This window comes from Hoplias malabaricus, chromosome 16 (genome assembly GCF_029633855.1).
Source record: "Hoplias malabaricus isolate fHopMal1 chromosome 16, fHopMal1.hap1, whole genome shotgun sequence".
NCBI lineage: Eukaryota > Metazoa > Chordata > Actinopteri > Characiformes > Erythrinidae > Hoplias > Hoplias malabaricus.
Window position 1 is genome coordinate 15,018,418 of NC_089815.1, and position 21,522 is coordinate 15,039,939.

General features: G+C 36.5%; 1 protein-coding gene and 1 long non-coding RNA gene across 6 annotated transcripts; both read left to right on the forward strand.

Annotated features, from left to right (window-relative positions):
* Positions 1-6,075: 6,075 nt before the first annotated feature.
* On the forward strand, positions 6,076-8,622 carry LOC136671255 (uncharacterized). The gene is made up of 4 exons (XR_010795682.1): positions 6,076-6,127; positions 6,281-6,368; positions 6,920-7,012; positions 8,578-8,622. It is a non-coding gene; the product is annotated as an uncharacterized lncRNA (long non-coding RNA).
* Positions 8,623-15,524: 6,902 nt separating this feature from the next.
* On the forward strand, positions 15,525-20,157 carry mibp (muscle-specific beta 1 integrin binding protein). 5 transcript variants are annotated; one of them, XM_066647349.1, is made up of 8 exons: positions 15,525-15,722; positions 16,412-16,502; positions 16,860-16,908; positions 17,090-17,264; positions 17,660-17,731; positions 17,822-17,928; positions 18,054-18,139; positions 18,845-20,155. In XM_066647349.1, exons 1-7 carry the CDS (start codon positions 15,697-15,699, stop codon positions 18,137-18,139), a joined length of 606 nt encoding a protein of 201 aa, XP_066503446.1. In that variant the 5' UTR covers positions 15,525-15,696; the 3' UTR covers positions 18,845-20,155. The 5 variants fall into 5 exon arrangements, with proteins under 5 accessions (XP_066503446.1, XP_066503448.1, XP_066503449.1 ...); XM_066647348.1 differs by having other exon boundaries at positions 15,527-15,722; positions 18,842-20,149; XM_066647350.1 differs by having other exon boundaries at positions 15,529-15,718; positions 18,842-20,151.
* The last annotated feature ends 1,365 nt before the right edge of the window (positions 20,158-21,522 follow it).

Consider the following 21,522-nt stretch of genomic DNA (forward strand, 5'->3'; position numbering starts at 1 on the left):
ATGCCCCTGGCCAAGTGGTAGAAGAGGAATGCCAGCAGCTGCAGTGCTACAAGGCCTGCGTCTGCAGTGCTCCAGGAAGCCGCGCCGGAAAGCACCGTGCGTCAGTGACATGCTCCCAGCTATCTCCAGTCCATCTCTAGGGATACGTAAGGTCACATGGTTTCATTATTTCATAACTCAGGAGTGGTGCTGAATGCTTGCTGGGATAAACAATAGCCTTTCTAGAATTTAGGGTGACTGTCATAGAGAAATTCTCTCATATATTAATCTCCCTGTTCCTTCATGTATCGCTGTAATCCATTTCATTATACGAATGTATAATCAATATTCATTATTTGATATTACAATTAATAAACCAGTTGTGTGATAAAACCAATCCTTGGTTATTTGTGTGTACACTTTTCTTGTACAGAATTATTACTTCTAGTTCAGATTCAATTTCAGAGCCTACAGATTCAATGAGCATAATTCATTAATAATAATTAATTCGAGCTAATTCTGCTATATAATATGTAAAGTCATCTAATATGATGACCTACATGTCCAAGCTAAAATTGGACAGGTAAAGACATTACATATTATTTAATGGCTCCCAAACATGGAGCTTATCAAAATTAATTAAATAATTAATTATTTATAAAATAATAATTAATTATCATTGAGTCCACTATGTAGTGTTTATGCCGCCATGACGTGTGCATGATTATTTCCACTACACTCATTTTTACTCTCAAACTGATTTTAAATTCATGAGACTTTTATTCTGGAAAACAAACTAATACAAATATTACCAACAAGTATGAGAGATGTAATAATGAGTATGCCTGATATAAAATGATTATGATAAAAATGTTGACACTGTGCTGGAATAAAATTATTTACTAAACTTATTTATAAAGGATAACTAAATAACCTAATGAAGGAAAAAAATGTAAATTGGACTGTGAATCACCAGCGGTCTGCCCAGAAAACGCTGTGCAAATCACAGCGGACCTCCAACTTTGCCCTCAGTGGGCCAACAGTGGTCCGCCGTCTCCTTGCTATCACACTCTAAAAAATGCCTCAGCGCAGTAGTAAATACAATGTATGTTAAAAAATCAATTAAACATATAAAAAAAATTAAGTTTGCTACATTTATTTCACATTGTGAGTTCTGCCAAATGAAAAACATTTTTGTTATTTAGATGCATTTTTTATCCTTTTTGGATGCATCATTTTCCATCAGCGCAACAAAATATTGAGTTGTGCCAACTAAAATATTTGAGTTGCCTGAATAAATTAAAGAGAACATTTTATCCCGCCCCTTACTCGACATGGAGATAAGGTAAGTTGACTGCATTTTCTTTTTGTTCCTCCTCATACGCTTTTCACAAAATTAGGCTGAAAATATTTCATATTTCATTTTATGTTTTTGACTCTGTAACTTGGGTTATTATTTTACAAGTGAAAGCTAACAAGCTTAGCAAGTACGCTAGCATGGATAATGAATGAATCAAAGAAAGAGCGATATTCAAACAGACGGAGATGGCCGCTTTGGACATGTTCTTTTCAACGGCCAAATATGTCTGGTGGTTCAGTCTTTATTCTGTGTGTATATGTGTGTGTTATTGTACAACAGCCATCAATCTGCACGATATGCAGCTAATTCTAGGATAGTAAACAATCCTAATAAACATGTTATACAGAATTATTTACTTATTTTACAGCATTTTCTTATTTAAATCAATCAAATTTATTCAGTGTTAGTCTGAAGCAGTCTCTCGCCCTGTGGCAGAATCACAAATCAGTTGCTACTCTTTCAGAAGTGCACTACAAGCCCATAGAACAATAAGGTATTGTATAGGGCACTGTGTAGGAAGGGGGCACTATTTGAGATGCAGCCCTTGTACAGTTAATAAATTCCATGGTTTTCATGTTTAAACTGAGGTGCTCAAGTTAGGTTCTACTGTGCTGTGAATGTGATTGGTGTGATCTCATTTAAGCCAGCACCATTTTCTCTCATAAGTTAACTGGCAGAAAGGAGAAGCGACATTAGTCGACAAAAGTTTATACCTAGATCTTTCATTTTTTTTCTGTACATACCGTCATATAGGTGTAGATTTTATTTGTAGATTTAGAAGTTCTTTCCCACATTTATGTAACATACTTTGTTATAATCAGGTACAAACCGGATTCCAAAAAAGTTGGGACACTAAACAAACTGTGAATAAATCTGAATGCAATGATGTGGAGATGGCAAATGTCAATATTTTATTCATAATAGAACATAGATGACAGATCAAAAGTTTAAATGTAACATTTTAAAGGAAAAATATGTTGATTCAAATTTTCACAGTGTCAACAAATCCCAAAAAACTTGGGACAAGTAGCAATAAGTGGCTGGAAAAAGGAAATTGAGCATATAATGAACAGCTGGAAGACCAATTAACACTAATTAGGTCAATTGACAACATGATTGGGTATAAAAAGAGCTTCTCAGAGTGTGTCAGTGTCTCTCTGAAGCCAAGATGGTAAGAGGATCACCAATTCCACCATTGTTGCACAGAAAGATAGTGCAGCAATACCAGAATGGTTACCCAGCGTAAAATAGCAAAGACTTTTAAGTTATCATCATAAACCGTGCATAACATCATCAAAAGTTTCAGCAATTGCTGTGCGTAAGGGTCAAGGACGTAAAACTCTACTGGATGCTCGTGATCTCCGGGCCCTTAAACGTCACTGCACCTCAAACAGGAATGCCACTGTCAAGGAAATAACAGAATGGGCTCAGGAATACTTCCAGAAAGCATTGTCAGTGAACACAATCCACCGTGCCATCCACCGTTGCCAGCTGAAACTCTACAGTGCAAAGAGGAAGCCATTTCTAAGCAAGCTCCACAAGCTCAGACATTTGCACTGGGCCAGGGGTCTTTTAAAATGGAGTGTGGCAAAATGGAAGACTGTTCTGTGGTCAGATGAGTCACGATTTGAAGTTCTTTATGGAACACTGGGACGCCATGTCATCCGGACTAGAGAAGACAAGGATAACCCAAGTTATCAACGCTCCGTTCAGAAACCTGCATCACTGATGGTATGGGGTTGCATGAGTGCTTGTGGCATGGGCAGCTTGCATGTCTGGAAAGGCACCATTAATGCAGAGAACTTTGTTCAGGTTCTAGAACAACATATGCTCCCATCTAGACGTCATCTCTTTCAGGGAAGACCCTGCATTTTTCAACAAGATAATGCCAGACCACATTCTGCAACAATCACAACATCATGGCTACGTAGGAGAAGGATCCGGGTACTGAAATGGCCAGCCTGCAGTCCAGATCTTTCACCTATAGAGAACATTTGGCGCATCCTAAAGAGGAAGGTGCGACAAAGAAGGCCCAAGATGATTGAACAGTTAGAGGCCTGTATTAGACATGAATGGGAGAGCATTCCTATTTCTAAACTTGAGAAACTGGTCTCCTCTGTCCCCAGACGTCTGTTGAGTGTTGTAAGAAGAAGGAGGGATGCCACACAGTGGGAAAAAATGGCCTTGTCCCAACTTTTTTGGGATTTGTTGATGCCATGAAATTTTGAAACAACATATTTTTCCCTTAAAATGATACATTCTCTCAGTTTAAACTTTTGATCTGTGATTTGTGTTCTATTCTGAATAAAATATTAGATGTTGGCACCTCCACATCATTGCATTCAGTTTTTATTCACAATTTGTTTAGTGTCCCAACTTTTTTGGAATCCGGTTTGTAGTAGCTAATAAATATTAAAGCTAATAATAAATATTCCTAGTTTAATTCAGATTCATATGTTCTTTCGTATTTAAAATGCAAAATAAAACAGTGCTCTTAAAGCTGCGACATTGCAACATTGGCATAGGTGATTTTGCCCAGTATTTATTGGGAATGTTATTGCTCATTTAAAACATGGGGCAGCCTTAGAACACACGTGTCAAGAAGCCATTCATCACAGTTAAAACAAAAAGAGGTCTTATCTTTTAAGTGTCCATGTTGTACTTTAAGTAAAATTTCCAATGAAAATTAGTTTTTTTTGAGCACATTGGTCATCATTTAAAAAAGCAAGAAACCATACCATGTGTTTTTGAAAATTGCCATTTCATTAAAAACGTTTATGGGACATTTGCCTCACACAGGAGCCGAAAACACAGTCCTCATTCATTATGTGATTTCAAAACGGGGTTTTACAGAAGAGAACAGTGAATCTGTTTAATACAGGGGATGATCTTGATGAGGAGGAAGATATTCAGACATCAGCGTAGGAAAGAGTTGAGGCTGGAAATGAAGAAATTAGAGAATTGCCAAATAAAACTGAAAATAATTTCACCCACCTGCTGCTGAAACTGGGAAGTTTATACAATGTATATTGATGAAGTGGTGGAAGAACTAAATTTAATTTCTCGCTCAGCTTCCAGTCCAGTAATAAGAGAGCTTTTACAGTCATGTTTAAGCAAGCACAATTGTCAGATAGATGAACCAGTAATTTCAAAGATTGTGACGCAACTCTGTGAATCCAATCCTATTAGCTTAGCACTGGGGACAGCTTAGAACTCTCCACTTCCTACAAATAAAAATTCCTATGATTTTAAAGATCATTTCTCTGTGGTGGAGTCAGTTGAATATGTGCTTGATGCCAGGGAGAAGAGAAGCTTCCAGTATGTACCTAATGTTAGGTCCTTTTTGGTTAGTTTTGAAAAAGAAAGCAGTCCAAGATTTCATCATCAACAGTGGGATGAAAGTACAAACTAATGCTGAAACTCAATACATGTCATTTCATGATGGCACATATTTTAAAGCCAATAAATTGTTATCAAGACATAACCCGGCCATTGCTCTTATTTTGTACGTGGATGAATTTGAAATCTGTAATCCACTTGGAACATCCAGAAAATAACACAAAATCACTGCTGCGTATTGGAGTTTAGCGAATGTGCCACCTTTGCTCCGGTCTTCACTCACTTCAATCTACTTATCCATTCTCTGCAAGATTGATGATATAAAGCGATTTGGATATGGTGCAGTGTGAGAGCCCCTACTTAAAGATCTTCTAGGCTCAGATCCCAGAAGATCTCTTTCTCTCTTGCTCTCGTGGGAGGCGGTCGCATTTTTCTCCCTCTCCGCTCCTTATCTTTCCTGCTTGGCCTCTCTGGTCTTGTCTACCCTCGGAGTCTCTTTTAACCCTGCTCTTCGAATAAAAATTAGAAATGGAATTGATCAACTGGTCTCTCAACGCTATTGACACCATCTTCTCAAGGAGAAGCTTGGGCACGGGGGAGCCCACCTGCCCTGGTGGAACGACGCTGGCTGGATATGCCATGGATGGATGGGAGAGGTGGCGCGTGGTATGTCTGGTGCCTCTTTCCATTGAGGACATTGAAGATGTATACCTATTTGAATTTATGATCGTGGGCTTTCTGCTGATTGGATTAGGCAGTGCCCTGGTCTATCGGAAAATTAAAAGAGTTGAGTCAGTTGTAAACAGCCCAAGGAAACTAACCAACATGATTGATGGAATGGGCAGAGCTGTTGGCACACACACTGGGACTGTGAGTAGAAGCTTGGATTCCATCAAGGAGCAACTAACGGCTTTGAACTCCAAGATTGAACATTTGGAAGACCAGTGCAAAAATGGAACTTTGAATCAGAGGGATTATTAGCTCAAAATTCAGCTCAGGTCTCTAATTCTAATAAGCTGAATTTATCTGTTTTGGCTGCCCCAGCTATCAGCTGCCTTAGCTGCTGATAATCAACTCCTCTAGACGAATGGTCGTCATGGAGATCGGCTGCACCTCCCCTGTCTGAACTGCGGGCTCAAGGACACGTGACTGCAACTATATTCTTGGACATTTTCACAGACTGAACCTGCCCCCCCCCCCCCCCCTTTCCGCCCTTGAACACGCCTCCTACTGCTTTTGTCTACATCACTGAAACTATTTGTGTGCATTGCTTGTGCTAAAGGTGTTGTTTTTCAAGATTACACACTGTGCTTCCTTAAGGCACAGTCTGTGACCTTCTTTTTTTTTTACCACCACTTCCCTGTTGTAATCCAGCTGTTTTTTTCTATCTGTAAGATGGCGCAGGCACCTGCTGCCGTCACGTCTATTGCGCACACCCAGCCTGTTTCGGTGAGTGGACAGACAGAATGTAATTTCGCTGCAAGTTGTACATGTATAACTTTGTATGTGACAATAAATGCAATTCATTCATTCATAAAGAAGGAATTTATATATCATCTTTAAGCAAACAGATCAAAGGTACTGGTTTTTGTGTCATTGCAGACAACCTCATTCAATAGGAGGATTTGTTGAGAGCTTCTCCCGTTCAAATTTCTGCAGGTTCTGTCTTGGAGAAAGGTCACAGTTCCAAGTAAGTGAAGTTAGAACAGAAGCGTTTTCTCTTAGGACAAAACAAGAACACAGAGTGCACAAGAGACTATAGGTGTATCTAATTGCTATGGAGTAAACAGACCATGCCCACTAACAAAAACATTAAAACATTTTGATGTTTTATCTGGCTACCCACCCGTTTTTTGCACGACCTTTTTGAAGGAATGGTACCATTAGAGTTAGTGTTGTGCTTTAATGTTCTAATCAGGGCAAAGTATTTTACTCTTGAACTGAAAAAGTTAATCACAGTTTTCCCCTATATGTGGGCAGATAAAAAGGATGCACCACACCATGTTGCTCTGAATTTTGCTTCAAAACGAACTGTTGGTGGGAATGCCCATGAAAATTGGTCTTTGCTGTGCCTCCTTCCCCTCATTGTTGGAGCAAAAATACCAGAGTGTGAGCCAACATGGCAGGATCTTATGATCCTTAAGGAGATTGTGGAACTTGTTTTTTCACCAGTTCATACAGAGGAGACTATTTGTTTTTTTGGAAAGTAAAATTTCAGATTTGTCACTTTTCATGGCAAAGCTTGATCACTACACCCCGAAAATAATGGACTTGGTGTCTTCAAGAGGAGGGGCTGCAAAAACGAAGATTCAGCACATCAAGGATACACTTCAGGTACTATAGTTCTATACTTTGTATACAAATCCTAAAATCTAGATTCAGTAGACTTTTAGCCTTACAATGGATAATTTGTGGTCTTTATCAGGACTCATTTAGAACATTCACTGGAGTGCAGATTTACTTTATAGCAGTGGTGGATGCTGGTCTTTCAAGGAGGGGAAGCTCAATTTCAGCCTACATCATAAAATGTGTCGGTTTATTTATACGTAAATTCTACACTCCGTTCCTTTTAAAGAAAATGATCTTTGACCCTGTCATACCAACAAGGCGTCTTTTCCAGGGACTTGACTAGTGTCCTCTCAATGGCCAGCAGAGCTAGGCTGCTTAAACGGCCTTGGCCCATGTGTAGTGTGTCCGCCTGTGCTCCCACAGATCTTTACACCAAAGGATCGCTGATTCACTCATTTCGCTGTCAATCAAAAAGGGATTCAGCCTCAGACAGATCATCCAATCATCATGCAGAAGCTGAGCGTCTGGGCCAGCCGAGGCCAGCCCACTGCCCCATAGAACCCCAGAGACGCTGAGCGTCCGATGGGCGGGACAAAGCCCAGCATTTATCCAATGACTCTTCTCATTTCGCTGCACTTTGCTGCTTCGCTATTGAACTCTGTGGACGCTCACTGTTTAAAGCACTGTGAAACTGCAGGAATGATTGAGAGGAAAGCTGCCTCTTTACGAGTGATAAGAAGCTGATCTGAACAAATGTTGAGGGCGTTGTAGTGCATATTTATTCAATGACATGTACACACAACTGTATATATTTGATCACTTTTTTTTTACATTTTAGAGGAAGCTGAGCTTCCCTTGCAGTCTTAGAGCAATCGCTACTGATCCCCAGAGACGCTGAGCTTCCAATGTCCAAAAGTTAGCGCGTTGAAGTGCATATTTATTCAATGACATGTACACACAACAGTATATATTTGATCACTTATTTTTTGACATTTTAGGGGAAGCTGGGCGTCCCTTGCAGTCTTAGAGCAATCGCCTCTGATGCACACACAGAGCAGAGTCTCACACGGTCACACACTGAGACAGACACACACACAGAGCACGCACACACACAAACACAGCATACACACACACTAAAACACACCAGAGAAACACTCACAAAGCCCACACTCACACACAGCACCAAACAAAAGCTTCACCTTAGGAGATTTGAAAAATTAAAATGCAGATGTGTTGTGAAGTCATGTTATTATATTTTGGCTTCCATTGCTAAGTTTTATTTAGTTGTTTCCTGCTCATTTTCACAATTGTGTATTTTGTAAGAACTTGTTCAGTTCTTAAAAAGTAAAGCCTGTCTACTGTACATGGGTGTTTATTTTTCTGTTTGAAGCAGTGTTTGAATTAGGTGTAGTGCCTTAAAACCATCAAAAAAAAAAAAAAAAAAAACACTAAGTGGCACTTTATTTTGTCATATTACATTCTAATGTAATGGTTGAGTGCTTCAAATTCAGGTGAATTGTTGTGTTCTGTTTAGATATGTCACTGCAGCTTTTTTAAATGAATCTTGAGCCTATCTAGCATGTCCACTTATGTGATTTTTCTTTTCAAAGCTGTTATGATCTAAACATCGTTGGTGCCCCCAATGTCTTCAAGGGAATTTGAATGCTCAGACATTTGTAGACTTATTATTGTTATTATGCAGATGCATTTATTTTTGTACAAACATTTGTTGCACACACCTTCAAACCAGTGATAAAGTTTGGAATTTCCAAATATGTCTGTATTTGTCCTAATTGAAGTAATACATACAAAAAATTAAATGAATTAGGTGTTTTGAAATAAATTAAGCTTTAAATAATTCAATAAAATAATGTTGGTATGACTTAATTTAATTGTGTAATCACAACAAAATAATGGAATTAGTATCAAGTTGGTTCAAATTAATTTAGCTTTCTGATGCTTAAGAAAATTGTGTTAGTAGAATATAATTTAATTGAGTTAGTCTAACAAGAAAATATTTGTTGCTTTTACTTAACAACATAGTAGTTGTATTAACTTAAAACTATGCATGCAAATAGTTACATCAAGATCCAGCATATTATTTTTTAGAGTGCAGGGCTATTAATAAGATAGTAAGTAACTGAAATATTGGATAAAGAACATAAGTTTTAAACTAGAGGGGGAAAGTTCGTGAACGAACTTTGAATTTGGCTTGTCACGTATTACTAATATCGTTGCCACATTAGCTTATATGTTGCTTAATGGCTATGACGTTAAAATTTATGGAAAGTGTCACATAAGAATAAATACCACATTTAAAAAGATTCCCATTACATTTTGCAGAACACCTTGAAAAATTCCACATTAAAAAAACAGCCTTTATATTTAGACTTCCACATTAAGTAGATGACTTTGGCAAATAAATGGTCACCTTAAAAAGACCCTACCATCTTAAAAAGACTTTCATTAGACTACTTTGTTCAATAAACTGCTGCTGGAATTTTAAATTCCACCTTAAGAATCAATCCACATTTATCTGTGACTTCCTTAAGTCAGTGAGATATGCTGTTATTCCTGTATGAAAATTAACCATGTAGCAATTGATTTGGTGCAGGAACTGTGTAGATTGAGCAAGAATTGTTGGTGTTATGGCAGTGTAAAACACACAAACATTTTAAAGAAAAGTGTGGGTACCCAGTCAAGAAATATACTGATGTCTATGGGGGCCTGGGACACTCTCTACTGCGGAACAAACACTCAGAACTCAAAATCTGTACCGTGAAATGATTTCATATTTATAGGTGTTAGAAAGGTGAAATTTAAAAAAATCCACCTTAAAAAATTCCTATTTAAATTAGACCTCCACATTAAATAAATGACCACTTCAAATAACTCTTAAAACCTTAAAAAGACCATCAATACATTTTGATTGCCACCTTAAAAAATTCCACCTTAAGAAACCCTGGATAATTAAGACGTCTCCCTTAAAAATGACCTTTAAAGTGTTAGAGACTGGCTGTGTCCTTCACAGCTCTCCCCCTCAGTCTCTGCCTCTGCCCCTCCCCTCTCTGTCTGTCTCTCACACGCACGCTCACAGAACACAACTGACAGACTCGGGATTCAATGAATTTCGACCGGTGGGGCACCCTCCAAAAAACCTCAAATATCTCAAAAACTTTTCCAGGTCCAAAAATGAACGAAGCATACCGTAGCGACAAGGAGAGTCTGGTGCTCGAGATGGTGTAAAAATCTTTGCACTTTGAGCGAGAATTGATGGTGTAATTACGAGTTAAAAACGTTCAAAGTTTTGAAAATCTGCGTGCCGACCCGCTCTTAAAATACATTGAGTTCTATGGGAGGAAAACCCTCCCAAGTGTCAAACAAAAATTAATAACTCAAAAATGGTATTCTCAAATGGTCTGATACTTACTTACGAGAAAGGGGAAATTCCTCTAGCATTTAAAATTTAAATGAAGTCTGTAGATGAAAGTATAAGGAAGTTATGGTGAAATGTTCGGCAGAAAATTGAAAAAGAAAAATAAATAATTTGAATGGGTTCCTATGGGAGCGTACCCACCCTCCGAACAAATGCTTATAGCTCGGAAAGGTTTCCCCACATCACTTAACCGTATATACCGTTGCGACAAGGAGAGTCTGGGGATCAATATGGTATAAAAAAATATGCAGATTAAGTAAGAATTGAGCATGTTATGACGAGTTAAATACAGGAGAAAAATTTAGAAACGGCACTCTGAGCCGCTCTAAAAATACATTGAACTCTATGGGAGCCAAAACCCTTCCTAGTGCCGAACAAAAATCCATAACTCAAAAACCGTATTTTCAAATGTTCTCATATTAACATGGGCTTGAAAGTGGACATTTCTCTACCATTTATAATTTAAATGAAGTCTCTAGGTGAAAGTATAAGGAAGTTATGGGGAAATGTTCGGCTGAAAACTGAAAAAAAGGCTTTCCTGGCCAGAGCTAGAGTGACGATGATGTCACGCACTCTAACCATCTCCCATTCAAGTGAATGGAGGGATATTGAAGGAGTGATTAAACGGAACGGATGAGTGCGAGAGGTCCGATGTTCGATGTGGTGGGTCTCGGTGGGCTGGGTCCGACCGTGTGAAATCCCGTGTCCGTAGCTTCAAAATTGACCGAGTTAGAGCAGGTTGAAATTTTGGCCAATGCATTCCTATGGGAAAAATTCCCACTTTGGAAGCTCGTATTCTGGAATCCGTAAGTCGGATCGCTCCAAAAAGCACAAGCAACCCGAGTTGGCATAGGATCTATGACCGTGTGAAGTTTCACGGTTGTAGCATGAAAACCCTAGGAGGAGTAGCATTTTACATTTTGCGAATAGAATAATAATAATAAGAATAATAATAATAATAAGATTTCGAAGAACAGTAATTTGGCTTTGACAAGCCAAATTAATAAGATTTCGAAGAACAGTAATTTGGCTTTGACAAGCCAAATTAATAATAAGATTTCGAAGAACAGTAATTTGGCTTTGACAAGCCAAATTAATAATAATAATAAGATTTCGAAGAACAGTAATTTGGCTTTGACAAGCCAAATTAATAATAATAATAAGATTTCGAAGAACAGTAATTTGGCTTTGACAAGCCAAATTAATAATAATAAGATTTCGAAGAACAGTAATTTGGCTTTGACAAGCCAAATTAATAATAAGATTTCGAAGAACAATAATTTGGCTTTGACAAGCCAAATTAATAATAAGATTTCGAAGAACAATAATTTGGCTTTGACAAGCCAGATTAATAATAATAATAATAAGATTTCGAAGAACAGTAATTTGGCTTTGACAAGCCAAATTAATAATAATAATAAGATTTCGAAGAACAGTAATTTGGCTTTGACAAGCCAAATTAATAATAATAAGATTTCGAAGAACAGTAATTTGGCTTTGACAAGCCAAATTAATAATAAGATTTCGAAGAACAATAATTTGGCTTTGACAAGCCAAATTAATAATAATAATAATAATAATAATAAGATTTCGAAGAACAGTAATTTGGCTTTGACAAGCCAAATTAATAATAAGATTTCGAAGAACAGTGATTTGGCTTTGACAAGCCAAATTAACTAGCTCATTTATTAGCTATATGTCTAATAAGTACTAATAAATAAGATATTATAAGATAATAAAGAAATCAACACAACAGCTGCAAATCCTTTATCTGTTGCACGTTTCTCTTCTTTTTCCCAAACTGGGCACCTGATGGCTTAGACCTTATTAATTTTTGTGTGGTTAATTTGGCACTTGAATATTTTAACCCATCATTCAGCACTGTCAACCAAGGGTCAAGACCAATTCACCGGGTTTTTTTTATCTTTAATTTTTTTTTTACATTATGAATAAATTGCGGCTTATTTTGTAGCATGTCATAGTGTCACTGTCTAGTTTTACTTGGTTTAGTACTTTGGTAGACTGCTATTTGGCACAGATTCAATTTATTCACCTTCTCCCTTCTGCATGACACAACTTCACATCACCCTCCCTCTCCTCTAGTGCTTGTCAAAATCAAGGGGCAAAGTGAACCCAAGTGCTGTTATAAAGTGAAATAAACACATGGTGGGACTGCCAGGAAAAGAGGCAACAATGTGACTCATGAGAACAACAACATTTTACAGGGCGCCGGCTTCAAAATAGGTAACTGAGCTATGATGTGGCCCATGCCTAAATTCGCTACAGCCTACACCACCCTACACTTGTGTTCTCGTGGTTGAATGAAAAACCTGAGTATGAATCAAAATCGGTAGAGACTGCTGTGTAATGTGGTATGAGTCATAGTATGTCGAAAAATGGTCAAAAAGATTTTGTGCTTGCAAAACAATACTCACATTCGTAACTGCGTTTGAGCAATTACATACATGTAAAATTCAAATACAAATGTATTGGAATGCTCAGATTTAAAACAATAGAGTAATTGAAATTCACTTATATGGAAAAAATATTTAATGTATAGAATCAATTTTAAATGTGTAGAAAAGATTTTCATTTGTAAATGTGTGAATCAGTACCTCTCAAATGGCTTAAAATGTCTGAGCAAACATTTTTGAGGTTCCAGATGTGACAGTGGGAGTTCTTCAATGTGGTAGGGAAAAAAAAGAACCTTTGTTCTTTCCAGTGACCCGTCCCCGTTTCCACACAGAGCAGGACAGCTCTGAACTTTTTACAGAAAAAATGTTTTATTAACCTGCTGCTTTATTTCTTAATAATCTGTAGGATAGTCTGATTACTTTAGATTTGTTTTGTATGATTGTATGATTTATAGTATTAAAAACCATTAGGTATTACTTTGAATAAGCAATACATTTAATATAAAAAACAGTTAAAAAAATATAAAACAAAACTAAAGCAAAATAAATATGTAGACACATATATTAAATGTAATGTTAATAAATCTGTAAACACTCTAAAAGTGATCCAGAATGGTAATTGTTTTTCAGTCAATAACAAGCAGCCATAATAATTTAGACATGAAGTTTTCTTCTTGTACCATAGTCAAAAGAAATATAAATATCTGGTTCTCACACTGCCATGGTCATGTGTGTATTACAGTGCCTGTACGCACATATAATCTTCCACAGCTACAGCAGCAATTATTGTTTCTTTTGCAGTATTCTTCAAATAATAGTTATATATGCTGACAACCTATGAAGATTTAACTGGTTTACACTGTAAACCTGGCGTCACATGCCTTTGTACCTACTAGCGAGCTGTGTGTGCCATGCAAATAGAGACTTTTGAAATGTCAGAAAGAAAATAATAATAATAATAGGTAGTTATATTTTTATTGCCATATTCAAAATACAACCTTAAAATTAGAACAGATCATGTTAAGTCTAACATCTCTCAAAACTAAATGGTAAACAACCAGCATTCTGGGAATTTCTTAAAATCACATTAAATGGGAGTTTATTTATTGAGGAAAATCATCAATAACATTACATATATGTGAGTACGGAAAAAAAAAATTATTTGTATAGTGCTTTTTATAACTGATGTTTTCACAAAGCAGCTTCACAGAAATCCAGTAAAGATAAATGTTTTAAAAAATGAAACATAAAACCCCGAGGTGAGCAAACCAGGGGCAACAGTGGCCAGAAAAAATCTTGGGAGGAACCAAAGCTCACGAGGGGGGACCTATATATCCTTCTCTGGTCAGACTGCCTACTTTGACAAAATGTCCCTGTACCATCACATAAGTCTGCTGTTATGATTATGTGTACTGAAATAATCATATTAATAGTAGATCACGAAAGCAGGGATTTTATGGCTTTTTATGGCTGCTTTTATGGCTCTGTACTCAGACTCACATCTGGAACTGGCCAGCCTTGTGCAGTCCTCAAATACTCTTCTGCAATTCAAAAGAAAATTTTTTCGAACAAGTAAACAGACTACATAATGGTCACATGAGCCTACATTTTAGTTAAGAGCACAGTACGTATGAAGAGCATGTTCTCACTTGTAAATAACGTAATGCTATGTTTCCATGTGTGTCATGCTTAGTAGGCAATATGTTGTATGTCTCATGAATATGGGAAGCCAAATGTTGCGTATTGTCAGCTTTTGTCACTGTCCCTTATTCACATGCAGATTTATTCATATTGTAGTTCACTAATTGGCTATAAAGTGTGAAGAGGTGTTAAAGCGTCATATTTTGCCATCTGTACATGTACATATTTTACATCAGGACACATAATATTTTTACATGTCCAGGTGTTACAATCAAGACGATTTTGACCCCAAATTCATGCCATAGGCCGGTTCACTGGAAAGAACCAAGTTTCTAAGAATCAGGAACGGAAATTTTTCAAGAACCAGAGTACTTTAGGTGGAAAAGCACTATCAGAGATACAATAGAGAGTCAGGTAAGAAACAATGCTAGCTGACTCTTCATTGTATCTCTGGCTTGAAGCGCCATGACAATGAAAATCTGCAACTGCAAAAAGAGATTCACACAGCAGAGAAGGTGAATGTGTGGATTTTTTCCACCACAGTGAAAAACTCCCACTGTCACATTTGGAACCTCAAATTTTTTTTTTCAGTTTGCTCTGGCACATTTTAAGACATTTGAGAGGTACTGAGTCACACATTCACACATCTGATATACGAATGCATTTATGTTCTACACATTTAAAACTTAATTCTATATATTACAAATATTTTTCCACATTTGTGAATTTAAATTATTATTATTATTATTATTTGTTGTTGTTTTAAACTTGAACTTTCCAATACATTTTTGGATTTGAACTTGTGTATGTAGTTGCTCAGACGCAGTTACAAATTCCGTTGCATTGTTTTAAAAGCACAAGCTTTTTGACCCCCTTTTGGACTCTATAAGTTGGTGTTCATCCACTTCTTAATGCATTCATTACTTTACCGTTCCTGACCTAATTTTACTCAACATATTTGCATGACAAAACGCGTGCGTGCGTGCGTGTGTGTGTGTGTCCTAAAATCAGTGGGTCCACCTCCTCTTCATTCTGATTCGTCCTGCCGCCGTAGGCTGGGCCATGAGTGACATACAGTGTCTTGCCTATAAAGCCATGTGCTTTCGGCAGAGGTCTATTCAATGAGTAAATTGTAAGACGATTTCTGGAGTAAATAGAGCATTTTTATAACGTTAACAAATTTTAGGTATTGTTTTTCTTCGGCAGCATCGCAGTGACAGAAGAAAATAGCGGATACGATGAAATACATTATAGGAATCGGTGGGTAAGTACCAAGCAGCCATTTAAGGAAGTGTTGCTGACGCAAAACCAAACATTTCGCCACTTTTTGTATCTGTAGAAGTGTTTAGACTTGATATTTATCTCCGAAATTCGTTTGAAATTTCCAAAATAACAATCTCTGGAGTCTGAGTGGTCTATAGAGTTTGTTTCGCGCGTGAAATACTTTTATTCTAGGCGGGAAATTCAAAACAGCCCGCGGGCAACGTATACGTTACAAAAAATAACAGGTACGAAAACTAGTAATAAAACGCACATAACTTAATCAGATTTATTAGCTTATCTAGGTCGGTCTTATTATTTCTCTACGTATATCAATTTCTGCCATTTCAGTGCTTACTAGAATGGGTGCTTTTGTTTTGCCATGTGCCTGATTTAGTTAAAGCATATTAATTTTATGATTAAATATTTTCGTCTGCTTAAATTGATGGCCTATATTTTTTCTTTTCTTTTGAAGCAATATTTTGTCCTATACATTTAGTTGTGTGAGGACATTGTAGTCACTTTTGTTTTGCTAACTCATCTGTCCCGCCATTTTTCTTTTTAAATAACCCTGAAGTTTTATACTTTGCCACAGGCTAATTTTCATAGTTTGTCTATTTATTTATTTAAGCAGTTTTTCAATTCTTTTTTTTTTTTTTGTACCCAATGATTAAACACTAAATCTTTTTGCAGTGTGACCAATGGAGGAAAAACCACACTGACAAATAGGTTAGTCAAAGCACTGCCTAACTGCTGTGTGGTGCACCAAGATGACTTTTTTAAGGTGAGTCAACGTTTGGGTTATTTCATTAATATAATGTACAATAAAAAAGGATACGTGAAGGCTAATTACAAGACATAGTTTGCAATATTTATTATTATTTTTCTGTAATTTTTTACGGGTATTATATGGGGGTTCTTTGTACATAGTTCTACTGTTAAATGCTTAATTTACACATGGGTTATTAGCTACAGGTTGCTTCCATTTTCTGGTCAATGTTTTGTATTCGAAAAAAAAAATGAAATGGCAAACTGCTGTTTTGGAGTTCAAAGCATGTTGTGATCTTAGTTTGATTAGAACCTCTAGATCTTGGATCACTTTAAGGCTTCTGCAGTGTTTTATTGGTCACTGTTATTTCAGCCGCCGGATCAGATAGAAGTGGGAGAAGATGGCTTTAAACAATGGGATGGTAAGAATGAGATTTGCCGTAGGTGACCAATAAATACTTATATTAAACATTGTCCCTAACAAAACCCATATATATGTATAGTAACTATCTTTTCATTTATCCTTCATTTTGCCCAGTGTAATTTAATGACTTTAGTCATATAAATCATCAGTATTTTACATATGTGTTTTATACTCTTTAGTGATCACAGCACTGGACATGGAGGCCATGATGAACACAGTTAAAGGCTGGCTGGAGAACCCAGTCAAGTTTGCGAGATCTCATGGAATCCAGGTGACACCAGCTACAGAAATGGGGGCCCCACAAAACCCGATACACATTCTAATCATTGAGGGATTTCTTCTGTACAATTACAAGTGAGTATTACCTAACTGAACATTCAGTCTTGAGAAAGTTTTAGTTAATGAAGATTAGCTTCTTGGAAGCATGTCTGTGTCCCTTGGGTTATGTGACATGTTGTAAGGCTTAACACTGTGTTCTTAATGAGTACCCCTGCCTGCCCCAGAGAGATGCCTCTGCAGGCATACAGATAAGGGTTGTCAGCTGGTTCAGGCTGCCTGGCTTGGGTTTTTTTTTTTTTTTTTTTCCTTCCCCCCCTCTCTCCTGAATTTTAATGTGCTCCATTTAGGGTTATTATATCTGCCTCTACAGCTACTCACAATTTCTATTTATAGGCGGTTTGTAATTTGTTTCTTTAGATAAAGTTTGTTTTAAGACACAAGTTTTCTGAACCCTTGTGATTTTTAAACAGGCCTCTGATGGATGTGTATGACAAATGTTATTATATCACGATCCCTTATGAGGAGTGCAAGAAGAGGAGGAGGTATGTAGCAAGCTTCAAGTTCAGTTATTGAAGTGATTTGAAATTAATCTGGATGATTTATTTGAATCTGTCTTTAACTCACACCCCCAGTACAAGACAGTACACCGTCCCTGACCCTCCTGGCCTGTTTGGTGGTCATGTGTGGCCCATGTACTTGAAGCACAGAGCAGAAATGGAGACCGGTTCTTTACCCATTGGTTTGTAAACTTGTTTGTTAGGAAATATTGGAATGTTTTTAATGTTATATAATGTATATTTATTATAGTGTATGCAATGTTTGAAATGTCACTAGTCTTAGTTGCTCTTGTTTATTAACAACCAGAATACCTTAATGGCTTGAAAACTAAAGAGGAGCTCTACAGTCAGGTGTATGAAGACATCCACAATTCACTGCTGAATCGTTTATAGGTAAGAAAATGACCAGTTAATGTCAATTGTGCTATAAACCAACTAGCATTTTTTACATGTTATTAATAAAAAGTTACATTGGTGGCAGTAATGCCACTAAATGTGAACAAAACAGTGCTTTGTAATTAAACAATTTTACATAAGTAATCCCCCAAAGGACCCCTGCTTTATGATTTTTGGAAAATGTGCTTAGAATAAACTGGTTATATAATTTAGCCTTGCGTAATAGTAGTGGTTTTGAGTCCTGCAGTGATTCTATGGGTTGAACTAATTTGATTTAAAAACTGGATGGATTTGTTCAATATAATTCTTCCACTGATTTCACTTCATTACAATAAATGGTTTTATTCACCAATTGAACGAATTTTTGCTATATATTAACTTATTTTAACAAAAAATATATATATATATTTATTGGAGATGTTCTCTTGCCAGAGGCCTTTGAGAATATCTACAAAAGATTATTGATGAAAATGGGTTTGTGGATTTACATAGCAAAAGCCACAATTGAGCCTCAGAAGTTCACAAATGACCAGTTGAAGTTTTTGGGCATTTGAATCTCAATAACAGTTAATGTACTGTATTGTTGCGCAGTCAATTGCTTGCAACTCTAGTTAAGTGTTCAGTATAGCCTGGCTTGTCATTGTAACTAAGGTGAAGATCGTCTTTATAATGGGCGCTCTCTCTCTCTCTCTCCCTCAGCAGGAGCATCCTGAACAGAAGCCTCCCCTTGTACAGAACTGTAAATAAGTTTCATCAAGAAGATCCTTTCCTTTGTTACCATTTCCCACATTTCAAACGAAATGTAATACTTTGTAAATAGTTTAGAATGGTAACTTATGTCTTTGAAGGAAGTTTTTTCATTAATTTAGATTTATTGCATTCATTCTGTTTGAAGATACAATTTAAGGCAGAGCCTAATTAGTTACTGCATACATGCAATATTCTCATTTTTATATTATATATATAAAAAACATTTTTTTTTTTTTTTTTGTAATTCAAACTGAATAAACACTTTCAGGCAACATAAAATTCAGCCACATACAAACATGTAACATTTCACCTTAAAAGTGGCAGAGATTCTGAATGGAAACAAACTAGAGATCAACAATTGTAGAAATTGCTTTTTAAATATATAAAGCATGATTATTTATACAGAAATGTATTGTGATTAAATATTACTTTACAGTAATTAGTTGAACCAGGAATCAGATTTGCTATCTCTGAGAACACAGACTTAGAGGAAATAAGGCCAGTTTAAAATTTTGTTAATCTCAGTGCTCTGGTTATGAATAACAATTTTGCTTAAATGTGTTTATTTATTTTTAATGTAAACTTGGCCTCTAAGGGTATTGTTCAGGAGTGTGAAAAAAAAGCTGTTAAATGAACATAAATCTGCACTTACAGCCACACTGACAGATTATCAGCTGTACTCCACCTCCATATTTTATGAACATTACAATTTACCATATCAGCCTGAGGTTTCTGAATTTTTTATTTTTTTGACAGTATATTTATAAAGTTCAAATACAAACCCCATTTCCAGAAATCTTAAAATGCAATAAAAGTGTTTACATACACACACAAACTAATCAAACATAATAACCACCTCCTTGTTTCTGCGCTTCTGGGCCATTCAGCTCTGCTGATCAGACGAGCATTTTGTAGTTCTACAATTACACTAGCCCATGTTTTGCTCTGCAAATTTAGTTTGTATGTGTGTGTGTGGTACTGATAAAAGTGGATCAGAACAGCAATATATGTACCCAGTTCTCTCTGTGTTGGTCATTTATTTCAGTAATTCCATTCAAAAAGTGAAGCTTGTATATTATATTCACTCATTACACTCAAACTGATGTATTTCAAGTGTTGATTATTACTGACAACTAATGAAAACCCCAAATAAAAATCTCAGAAAATTAGAATATTAAGAGTGATACAAAAGGCCATTGTATAAGTGTTGGCCAACTGAAAAGTATGAGCATGGTAAGTATCATGTATTTATATAAATAAACCTTTTTAAGCATTAGTGGAATTTTCTAAAATATTTCCAAATACTTTTATTTCCATATTCAGTTTCTTTCCCTTTTATTTTTAAAATTGAAACTAAAGCAGATTAGTGTTTAGGCTCCTCATCCCATTTATGCTATGTGATTAGTCCTTATATTTGACCAGGCTTAGAGCTGCATTTATGGCCAACATATGTACTGAGCCCTTTTCCGTTTACAATAATAACTCATTAAAAATGTACACATTTTTGGATATGTACAATAATGCTTCCATGCTTTCCTCCAATGTTATGGTTTAAACCTTTTAAAAGAAAAGACTGAACAAGCTTGTACTGTGATAGTTATTAGTCAGAACTTTCAGTTCATGTTCAATACTTAGCAGGATATTTGCCAGACATCTCATAATACAGGATTATCCCATGTTGAAAAATAAAATAAAATACTAGTTGAATAAGTGAAGTCCTGCTTTGGCCAACATTTGACCTTGAATAATGGCAAAGATTTGGTGAGTTTGGCTGCCTCAGCTGAGTCACAAGTCACTTGGCCCACAACTGATGTAAGATTTGGCCTAAATGTATCTGTTTGGGCTGATATTCTCAGAATTGTGTCTACAAACCGGATTCCAGAAAAGTTGGGACACTAAACAAATTGTGAATAAAAACTGAATGCAATGATGTGGAGATGGCAAATGTCAATATTTTATTCATAATAGAACATAGATGACAGATCAAAAGTTTAATCTGAGTAAATAACATTTTAAAGGAAAAATATGTTGATTCAAAATTTCACAGTGTCAACAAATCCCAAAAAACATGCGACAAGTAGCAATAAGTGGCTGGAAGAAGGAAATTGAGCATATAACGAACAAGCGGGAAGACCAATTAACACTAATTAGGTCAATTTACAACATGATTGGGTATAAAAAGAGCTTCTCCGAGTGTCAGTGTTTCTCTGAAGCGAAGATGGTAAGAGGATCACCAATTCCAGCATTGTTGCGCAGAAAGAAGAAAGATTACCAGCGTAAAATAGCAAAGACTTTTAAGTTATCATCAACCATGCATAACATCATCAAAAGATTCAGAGAATCTGGAACAATTGCTGTGCGTAAGGGTCAAGGCCATAAAACTCTACTGGATACTTGATCTCCGGGCCCTTAAATGTCACTGCACCTCAAACAGGAATGCCACCGTCAAGGAAATAACAGAATGGGCTCAGGAATACTTCCATAAAACATCAGTGAACACAATCGCCGTTGCCAGCTGAAACTCTACAGTGCAAAGAGGAAGCCATTTCTAAGCAAGCTCCACAAGCTCAGATGTTTACACTGGGCCAGGGGTCTTTTAAAATGGAGTGTAGCAAAATGGAAGACTGTTC

Bases quoted from the DNA above. Each gene is read 5' to 3' on its own strand.
- mibp (XM_066647349.1), top strand. From the start codon at position 15,697: ATGAAATACATTATAGGAATCGGTGG. The intron at 15,723-16,411 runs GTAAGTACCAAG...ATCTTTTTGCAG, and splicing joins TACATTATAGGAATCGGTGG to TGTGACCAATGGAGGAAAAA. The intron at 16,503-16,859 runs GTGAGTCAACGT...CTGTTATTTCAG, and splicing joins ACCAAGATGACTTTTTTAAG to CCGCCGGATCAGATAGAAGT.